This window comes from Schistocerca cancellata, chromosome 1 (assembly GCF_023864275.1).
Source record: "Schistocerca cancellata isolate TAMUIC-IGC-003103 chromosome 1, iqSchCanc2.1, whole genome shotgun sequence".
In the NCBI taxonomy this organism is placed as follows: Eukaryota; Metazoa; Arthropoda; class Insecta; order Orthoptera; family Acrididae; genus Schistocerca; species Schistocerca cancellata.
The window spans coordinates 514,043,384-514,054,509 of record NC_064626.1 but is presented as its reverse complement, the minus strand read 5'-3'; the positions used below and the strand labels follow the sequence as shown (position 1 = coordinate 514,054,509).

At 43.3% G+C, this 11,126-nt stretch overlaps 1 protein-coding gene across 1 annotated transcript in view; it reads left to right on the top strand.

Moving 5' to 3' along the window:
• Positions 1-10,125: 10,125 nt before the first annotated feature.
• LOC126187336 (transient receptor potential cation channel subfamily V member 5) overlaps positions 10,126-11,126 on the top strand; it is a gene marked incomplete at its 3' end in the record, with an annotated part of 212,325 nt that continues 211,324 nt past the window's right edge. The window contains exon 1 of the mRNA XM_049928398.1: positions 10,126-10,308. Coding sequence (XP_049784355.1) covers positions 10,126-10,308 — 183 coding nt within the window. The remainder of the gene's footprint in view (positions 10,309-11,126) is intronic.

Here is an 11,126-nt window from a genome sequence, read left to right as displayed (position 1 = left end):
CGGCTCCCTCCATCGGAGGATCGAGTCCTCCCCCGTGCATGGGCGTGTGTGTTGTCCTTAGCGTAAGTTAAAGTTAGATTAAGGAGTGCGTAAGCAGTTTTGTCCCATAAGCTCTTATCACAAAATTCAAAAAATCTCCTCTGTACCACTAATAGTCATTTCCTTTCCTGTTCCAATCACAAATAGAGCGAGGGAAAAGCGACTGTCTGTATGCCTCTGTACAAGCCCTAATTCCTCTTATGTAGTCTTCGTGGTCATAAGCAAAATGTACTTTGACGGCAGTAGAATAATTCTGAAGTCAGCTTCAAATGCCGGGTTCTCTGAATAGTCTCAGTTCTGCTTTGTTAAAGAACGTCGTCTTCCCTCCTGGGATTTCCATTTTAGATCACGGAGTACCACCGTAATACTTGCGTGTTGACCAGACCCACCGGCAACATACCTAGCAGCATGCCTCTGAGTTGTCTCGATGCCTTCTTTAATCCGACGTGGTGGGGTCCGAAACAGCTGAGTAGTACTCAAGAATAGGTTGCACCGGTGCTCTATAGGCTCCGTCCTTTACAGATGAGCTACATTTTCCTAAAAATCTCCCAATGAACTGAAGTCGACTATTCGCTTTTTCCTACTGCCGTACCTATTTGCTTGGTCCACTTCATATCGCTTTTCAACTTCAGGCCTAGATATTTAATCGACGCGGCTGGGTCAAGCAGCACCTTACTAATGCTGTATTCGAACTTTACGGGATATTTTTCCTACTTATCTGTATTAACATACTTATGTTTTACATTTAGAGCAAGCCGCCATTCATCACGCCAAAGTGAAGTTTAGTCTGCCACCTTGTATCCTTTAATAGTCACTCAACGACACCTGCCCAACATCATCAGCAAACAGCCTCAGACTGCTGCTCAGCTTGTTTGTCAGATCATTTATTAACGTAGAGAATAACAATTGCATATGATCTATTTAAAAATTAGTGCCACATTTGTTCTAAGGTTTCCAATTTAAAAGAGTTTTGGATTACATGTTTGTCTTATAGAATGACATATTGGGAAAGATAGTGATATGAGAAAAAAATTAAATCATATAAAAATTTTTATTTCCCCGGGGCATTTGAGACTTAAGGAGACATGGGGATACCTTGCTCTTAAAATGAAAAGCGTAAATCACAAATACAAATTCGCAATAAATTGTAAAGATACTAACATATGTGTCTCATTTTGCAACTAGTCTTGTAATTTCACCAGCGTAATATGACATGCTGCAGAGCAATGTTAAAAAAACGCTTATATTATGTCTCTTTGAAGACTCTAAAGAAATGAGCGCAATAAAACAGATTATCCATAACAGTCATCTGCACGAAATGAGGACACACGCCTGAACAAACAAGATCACAATGCTCCCTAAAGGTTGTTACACCGTATAACTAAATGAAAAATCTGTATTCGGTTCCTAGATAGATTATGGAGCATGTCACATTGTGTCAATGTTTGAACAGACTTAGAAATGTAGAAATTCGAAGTCAGTGAACACTCAAAAACAAATGTTTAAGTTTATTCAGAAACAAGTTGACTTCTTCATTTCCTGTTGAGTTTGCTGTACGTCAAGCAGAAACTCCTTGTTCAGTTGAGAGCTAGATTTAAATTCTTCCGGAGCAATTATAGCGCCATCTGCTCCTGCTAATGCACTTTCGTCCTTTCTCCTTGTGAGCCTAAAATCTTTCAAGTACCACACATCGTTCTGAACCTCCAAACTTCCCGAAACTCTGACAGTTTAAGTGAAATATGGTGAACATTGTTATGATTCCCTGTTTATTTCGTACTTCATTGAAAACTATTGTGAAAATCGCACGATTCGTAAATTGTGCTAAATATACCTGTTATTACGATGATTGGTCCGCCTTCCCCGGTAATTGCCTCTCTAAAATTTGTGATTTGCTTCTCATCAACACCACATATTCATCTATCGCTGTATTCATTTTCATGCAGATCCAAGCTAATGCTCTTATTTTCAAAAGCGAATATACAAATGATTAAATTCGCCAACATTATCCTTCGCTTCGTTGACTTAATCCGCCCTCTCACGTGTGCTTTCAATTATTAGAACGTCTTTTTCATGCAAGAACTAGTTTAGTGCAACAAGCGAAAATCATATTTATACCAAATATATAGCATGGAATGTTCCTGATTATTGGCACTAAGTACCTTCTGCCGTGCACAGTGTACCAGCTTACAGAGTACTCGTGTAGATGTAGACGTCAAGCAGCCCACACAGTCTTCGGAGCGGTGCTTCAAATCGGCAGCTTTGCAGAGACGCTAAAAGATCTCTTTGTGTTCGTAAGCACTAGGAAAAGTAGGTGAAATTACATTCGAGATAGCTGACGTCGTGATAAGTGAACATGGGATGGAGAACAAACTGAAGTCGCTCAACAGAGGAAAGGCCACTAGATCTGACGGAATACCACTACCTTTCTACACAGAGTATACGAAAGAACTTGCTCCTCTTCGAACTTGCTCATCGTCGAACACACACACAACACTATATCTGACGTCGATCTGTTGTAGAAATTTGGAACATGTTTTATGCGTGTATAGTACGACATTTCTGGAGACGGAAATTATTCTCTGTAGGAATCAACAAGGGTTCCGAAAACAACAAAAGTGTGAAACCCAGTTCACTCAGTTCGTCCACGAAACCCGGGAAGCTGTGTGGCTGGACTGAAGAGTTTCTAGCAAATAGAACACAGCATGTCATTTTCAACGGGGAGAAATCTTGAGACGTAAAAGTAACTTTGTGTGTGCCCCAAAGGAATGTTGTAGGGCCATTGTTTTCACAATACGGTATGTATAAATGACCTAGCTGACAACGTCGGAAGTTCCGTCAGGATTTCGGAATGATGCTGTCGTATAAAGATAATACACAATGCTGAAATGTCGTGGCGGAATGAAGACCTACAGAGGATCGACACTTAGTGCAGCGGGCCGGCCGGAGTGGCCGTGCGGTTCTAGGCGCTACAGTCTGGAGCCGAGCGACCGCTACGGTCGCAGGTTCGAATCCTGCCTCGGGCATGGATGTGTGTGGTGTCCTTAGGTTACTTAGGTTTTAGTAGTTCTAAGTTCTAGGCGACTGATGACCTCAGAAGTTAAGTCGCATAGTGCTCAGAGCCAGCCACTTAGTGCACCGATTGGTAACTATACACGTAAACAAATGTAACGTGTGGCGCATAAATAGACAGAGAGACCTGTCCGTTATTGTTTGATCACACGATTGCAGAACAATCAGTTGAATCCGTCACGGGACTGTGCTGACAAAGTGATTTAAAGTGGAATGAGCATACTAAAGTAATCGCAGGTAAGGCACATGACAGACAGATTCATTAGAAGAATCCTCTGGGAGTGTTGTTTACCCACACAGAAGGTGGCATACAAAATCTGTTCGACCATTACCTGAATATTGTTAGTGAGTCTGGTATCCGTACCAGATAGGATTGACAGAGGATATAGAGAAGGTCCAAAGAGGAGCAGCACGTTTCGTCACAGTTCATTTAGTAAGTGGGAAAGCGTCACAGAGACACTCTGCAAACTCAGTGGCAAACGCTGCAAGAAAGACATTCTGCATCACAAAATGGTTTACTGTTACAGGAGGTCGTACATTGCTAGAAGAGTGAACCAATACATTTTTTCTCCCATGTATAACTCGCGAAAATACGATGGAGGTAAAATTACACAGATTCGAGCTTACAGGGAGGTTTACTAGCAATCGCTCTCCCCGCGAACCAATCGTGATTGGAACAAGAAAAGGGAGAGTGACTGGTAAACTCAGTACCCTCCGCCACATACCATAAGGTGGCTTGCGCACTATAGATGTAGTGCTCGGTCGACTGTCTGTCATTAATCTAGGACAAAAAAGAATATGCAGCTCTGTACCGCGTAAGGCCCGGCAATAATTGAGAGATAAGGTATTCACTGTTTATATTGATAAGAACCAAAAACAGAAGTTGCATGTTACAGATCTTCTTAAACCACTAGACTCAGCATTACAATAGCAAGTAGGCTGTTTAGGTTTTTAAATTGGTAACGCCACGTAGCGCTCTATATGAAAATCACTGGCTGTGCTGTGTGCAGTCTGTGGCTGGGTGGCATTGTTGAAATTTGCTATTGTAGTGTTGGGCAGTTGGCTGGTAACAGCGCGTAGCGTTGCGCAGTTGGAGCTGAGCCGCCAGCCAGTGGTGGATGTGGGGAAGTGAGATGGAGGATTTTTGACAGCGGATGATCTGGACGTGTGTCCATCAGAAACAGTACATTTGTAAGAATGGATGTCATGAACTGTTATATATATTATGACTTTTGAACACTATTAGGGTAAATACATTGTTTGTTCTCTATCAAAATCTTTCATTTACTAACTATGCCTATTCCATTATTACACCACAGTCAAGGAGGATGCAGATCTGTCCTGCAATGTCCTTCAGATGAGGTGTCAATCTTCTCGGGTGGTGGTCTGGGTGGTGCAACCTGACCCATCTCATCATGTACTATGGCCTACCGCGAAGCATTCTGCACACATCCACTGCACTGCCCGATCACTTCATCCCACATGAGCGGCAATTTCCCAGATGGATGCATCACATTCTCTCGTGCCAATAATGTGCCCTCCCTCAAACTCACTGATTTGACAGTACAGTTCGCACATACATCTACGATGCATCCTGCGCGTCTGCTCAAGTCACACTAATTGATTACCTTTGGTTTGTAGTGACAAAGAGAGCTGCATGTACATTTTACCAGTAGCTGGTGCTGCACCACGATATCTATGTTGACCTTGAACTCATGGGCTCACATGGTTCAAATGCTAATCATTTCCACAGAACATACAGGGTGTTTCAAAAATGACCGGTATATTTGAAACGGCAATAAAAACTAAACGAGCAGCGATAGAAATACACCGTTTGTTGCAATATGCTTGGGACAACAGTACATTTTCAGGCGGACAAACTTTCGAAATTACAGTAGTTACACTTTTCAACAACAGATGGCGCTGCAAGTGATGTGAAAGATATAGAAGACAACGCAGTCTGTGGGTGCGCCATTCTGTACGTCGTCTTTCTGCTGTAAGCGTGTGCTGTTCACAGCGTGCAAGTGTGCTGTAAACAACATGGTTTATTCCTTAGAACAGAGGATTTTTCTGGTGTTGGAATTCCACCGCCTAGAACACAGTGTTGTTGCAACAAGACGAAGTTTTCAACGGAGGTTTAATGTAACCAAAGGACCGAAAAGCGATACAATAAAGGATCTGTTTGAAAAATTTCAACGGACTGGGAACGTGACGGATGAACATGCTGGAAAGGTAGGGCGACCGCGTACGGCAACCACAGAGGGCAACGCGCAGCTAGTGCAGCAGGTGATCCAACAGCGGCCTCGGGTTTCCGTTCGCCATGTTGCAGCTGCGGTCCAAATGACGCCAACGTCCACATATCGTCTCATGCGCCAGAGTTTACACCTCTATCCACACAAAATTCAAACGCGGCAACCCCTCAGCGCCGCTACCATTGCTGCACGAGAGACATTCGCTAACGATATAGTGCACAGGATTGATGACGGCGATATGCATGTGGGCAGCATTTGGTTTACTGACGAAGCTTATTTTTACCTGGACAGCTTCATCAATAAACAGAACTGGCGCATATGGGGAACCGAAAAGCCCCATGTTGCAGTCCCATCGCCCCTGCATCCTCAAAAAGTACTGGTCTGGTCCGCCATTTCTTCCAAAGGAATCATTGGCCCATTTTTCAGATCCGAAACGATTACTGCATCACGCTATCTGGACATTCTTCGTGAATTTGTGGCGGTACAAACTGCCTTAGACGACACTGCGAACACCTCGTGGTTTATGCAAGATGGTGCCCGGCCACATCGCACGGCCGACGTCTTTAATTTCCAGAATGAATATTTCGATGATCGTGTGATTGCTTTGGGCTATCCGAAACATACAGGAGGCGGCGTGGATTGGCCTCCCTATTCGCCAGACATGAACCCCTGTGACTTCTTTCTGTGGGGACACTTGAAAGACCAGGTGTACCGCCAGAATCCAGAAACAATTGAACAGCTGAAGCAGTACATCTCATCTGCATGTGAAGCCATTCCGCCAGACACGTTGTCAAAGGTTTCGGGGAATTTCATTCAGAGACTACGCCATATTATTGCTACGCATGGTGGATATGTGGAAAATATCGTACTATAGAGTTTCACAGACCGCAGCGCCATCTGTTGTTGAAAATTGTAACTACTGTAATTTCGAAAGTTTGTCTGCCTGAAAATGTACTGTTGTCCCAAGCATATTGCAACAAACGGTGTATTTCTATCGCTGCTCGTTTAGTTTTTATTGCCGTTTCAAATATACCGGTCATTTTTGAAACACCCTGTACTAATGTACATGTCTTGTAAATATGAAAGTCCCATTTATAGTGCCTTCAGTAGTTTGAATCTTTTATTTAGCTGGCAGTAGTGGCGCTCGCTGTATTGCAGTAGTTCGAGTAACGAAGATTTTTGTGAGGTAAATGATTTGTGAAAGGTATAGGTTAATGTTAGTCAGGGCCATTCTTTTGTAGGGATTATTGAAAGTCAGATTCCGTTGCGCTAAAAATATTGTGTGTCTCAGTTTAGTGTTGATCAGAATAGGTAATGAGCGAAATGTCTGAGTACGTTCAGTTCTGCTCAGCTGTTTGAAAATCAAATAACGTAAGGGATTTACCAGCACAGTAATTCACCAATTTTTCTAAGGGGACGTTTCACAATCACTAACAGGCTCTACAGTTGAAGGCGCCTGAAAGCTGACTGATTTTACCTGTCTTCGCTCTAATGTCTTTGGTGCTGTACTCTCGTCGGAAAAGGAAGTGTAAGAGGTGAAGAAGCATGGTCTCCACTGCGTGATTAAGAGTTCGGTTGTCAGTCCATCGACTGCTGAGAAATATATGAATGGAGGGATGGAAGACGCGTTACTAGACCGGTTATTCAAAGCCACAAACTTCGCTGGTCAGCCATGCTGTTGGTATCTTAAGCTGTGAGAAACTCATCCGTGAGGCCAGCTCTATTATCACCTGCACCAACACTGCATCTTAAGAAGTCCTGTAACTGCAGTATATATATTCCCTTGGGCTGCAGCGGTAACCCGTTTGTCCAAAAGTTTCGAGACTGGATTGATAAAAAAAATAGGGAAAAGTTAAAATATTGGTTTTAATATTGGCAATACCAAGTTCGGCGGGAGGCAATACGACCACGTGACTGTTAGAAAAATCCACGTTTGGGATGTTGCTCAGCTCACTCTTCACATTCGCGCCTTCTTCGGTCTTGGCGAACCATCAGAGAAACATTCTGCACCTCGCCCTTTTGTGGTAGGTTCGTACCGGTAACACCAAGTCTAACCATCGGTGATTGTATCCGGAAAATAAATGTTCGCCATTTACATTTTAATCAAGTGGCGAGAGGCATCCACACGTCATTGTTTTTATTTCGGAATAAAAGGGTGCTGTACAAATTCTGGACACACTTTTATATTCTTCAAAATATTTCTGAAAATGTCTCGAATATTCCATTTAGAGATGTTGCTACGACGCGATCTATGAAGCAACAATACTGAGACGGTACGCCTACACGTCCACTACTTAACACCGCCTGCTTATAACTGAATGTTCGAATGTACATCTGATCTGTTGCTTGCTGTTGTTAGTTCAAGCCGCCACCGTAGTTACTGCGCTGACGCCACTTTTACGCCAGGAATAAAACCATCTTCGGAATTTTTTTGGAAGGATGGCGAAGTAAAGGTTACACCTGCAACTGTGATGTTACCTCCCATAGTGAGGACCCCACCTTCACCGACCTCGTTTGTATTCGATTACCAGTTGCCTCCACGCGAATATGCGGCGACATCCATCCTGAAAACTGAAGAGTGACATTCATTCACGGTCCATACATATGACGACTCACCTCTTCTCTTTCCATTTTGCTCTTTTCCCTATTATACTGAATTGCGCTGCATGAGGTCTGTCCGTAAGCACTCTTTGACTTTTGGATCGTCTAATAACTTTGATGATGAAGTGTAGGAGGAATTCCAGAACTTTGTCTACAAAATTTTTCTACGTTTATCTTTTACTTATTGTGCATGGCATCCTTCGAAATACTCTCCTCCACAGCTGATACACCGCTCCCAATGCCGTTTCCACTTCCGGAAGTTCTCTTGATACGCCTCTTGCTGGATCGTGCGAAGCGCCGTCTGCTAATTTTCTATTATCTCGTCTATCGTTGCAGATGTTCATCCTTTCAATGGGATTTTCAACTTTGGAAATAAAAGAAGTTCGCAGGGACCAGGTCTGGAGGGTATGGAGAATGGCTCACAGTGATTTCGTTTCTTGTGCAGTAGTCACCTACCAACAGGGATGAATGTGCAGGTGTGTTATCGTGATGCAAGAGCCATGAATTGTCTCGCCACATTTCAGGCTGTTTCAAATGGTTCAAATGGCTCTGATTACTATGGGGCTTAACACCTGAGGTCATCCGTCATCTAGAACTTAGAACTACTTAAAGCTAACTAACATAAGGACAGCACACACATCCATGCCCGAGGTAGGATTCGAACCCGCGACCGTAGCGGTCGCGCGGTTCCAGAGGCTGTTTCCTTCTCACATTTTCTCGCAGGCATCGCAACACGTCCCGATGACATCATCGATTAACGTATTGTACCTGTGCCACGAATTCGTGATGAACTTATCCTTGAAAGTCAAAGGAAACTATGAGCATGGCTTTGACATTTTACCTGACGAGCTGGAGACCCTTTCCCGACCTATAGTGAAGATTGAACCTTGGTGTCAACATCATAACCGTAGACCCATGTCTCATCACCAGTTATGATTCTCATAAGGAACATCTTATTTGTGGGATCCAATAGCGCTTCAATATTGCGAGGCGAAGGTCTTTCTAGTCTTCGTTGATGAGCCGTGGTACGAAGTTGGCGGCAACATGATGCATTCCAAGATGCTGTGTCAGAATATCATGACACGATCCATCTGAAATTTTACAGTGTTCTGCAGTCTTTCGGACAGTCAGTCTTCGATTGGCATGCACAATTTCGTTGACGTACCTAACATGAGCGTCGTCGGTAGACGCCGAAGGGCGTCCTGAACGAGGGTCATGTTTAACATCCTTCCGCCCATTTTTAAACCGTGTGAAGCATTCGTAACACCGAGTACGGCTTAAGCATTCATAATTTGGTGTGTCTCTGTAAAAACTGTATTGAGTTTCACGCAAAATTTAATGCAGACGCGTTGCCCCTTGTGCTAATATAGACATTAATAAAAGGTACATAAATAAAGAGATTAATTTTTTTACCAAAAATCAATTATTTTCAATTAATGCCCGAATTTTGCATTTTTATAGTTTCTCTCCTTTGAGTCTGTTTTAACGTGAACTTACTTCCATGTTGTTGCGATTAACACACTTCGGTGTAAATACTTCTTCTTCTTCCGGCACAAAACTTATCATTCTTGACTGTGAATATAACGTATTTTTCATTTATCGGACTTATTCTTCAGATAGAGGCGGCACTCGTGGCATGACGTTTACGTATTGCGCTGAAGATAACTGAATAGCTCCTTGGTTTTGTTCCAATAATAATTGTAATTGACAACACAAATGGCTACCACACACATCTTACAGAAATACGTCTTCTCCACTCGAGAACTACAGACAGAGTCCCTCTATTAATTGACAAAAAATTAAACGAGGTTTCCCTCATTTGTTACCATCTTCCGTCATAGTAAAATACATCTTTTGCGGACGCTTACAGCGGTGGCGCTAATGTTTTTGTCAGTGCTTTTCTTACGTACCAATACACCCTCTAAATTTGCTATCTCGAATTTCGCAAACTGTGGGATACAACTTTCTACTCATTACACCATTGGCGCGAAATTACGAATGTCCCAGTATTCCTTGAACAGACCTCGTATCGTGTACTGGCCGCGCGCGCGCAGTGCTCGCTCGTGTGTGTCGCGCAGCTGTCCTGCAGGGCTGCCTGGTGCAGGGGGGCGGCCAGTGAGCTGAGTCGGTTTCCCTGCAGGAGGGTGAGGATGAGGCGGACCGCATGGGCTCGTCGGCGTCGCGCTGCTGCGGCGGCTCCGGGGACGCCGCCACCAACGACGGCTCCGTGCTGGACCGCGTCATCTCGCAGGCGTCCGGCTGCGACGGCTGCCTCCTCTACCGGCTCGCCGACTACAAGAAGGGCGGGGAGCTCGTCGACGCCTACAACGTGGGCGGCCAGGCCGAGGTGCGTAGCCGCTGACTATACAGAGGGACGCTCTAGGACGTGTCGCACAGAACACATCACAACCCACTTATGTAGCAACATCTTTAAACCCGAATTAAAAAAAGAAAAAAAAAACCTTTAAAACAAATATTACATTTGTAATTTATTAAGGTTTCCCTCAGAGTTGCATACAATGTTTTTTAGTGACCTGTTTTAAACATTTTCGTTCATTCCGAAACCATTACCTATATTGGAAGGTACAATTTTACCAAAGAACCATGAAATACAAAATTTTCATACATTTTGTGTGCACAGACCACAGTACTACAATAAACCTTTCATGACATGCCTCCATTTTTAATGTTTGTAAGTAATAAATCATTTGTTTTTACATCAGATCCATATAACAAATGTTATCTGACTGTATTATGACGTCTTGGTACAAAATTCGATAGGCACCTTTAGTTATTTATACATAGAACACTGACAAGTGCCTTTAGTTGTTTATTATGTGTTCAGGTGCTCTGTCTCGCGTGAGATCATTATGTTACAACTAAATACATAGATACTGTATCAGTGAAGATCTTAGATTCCCAAAAAATGCGAAAGTGAAAAAAGTTCACGTAAAGAAGAAAAACCGTTTGTTAAATTGAAATGTTATGGCCATATTACGGTTAACTTAGTGTATGCTTTCCCTAAGCAGTACAAAATAGCATTTCTAACAGCAGACCAATTAATATTTAAACCAAGCAATCCGTCGTCAGGCCACGAGTAGCCTATCGGGACCATCCGACCGCTGTGTCATCCTCAGAGTAGGATGCGGATAGGAGGGGCGTGGG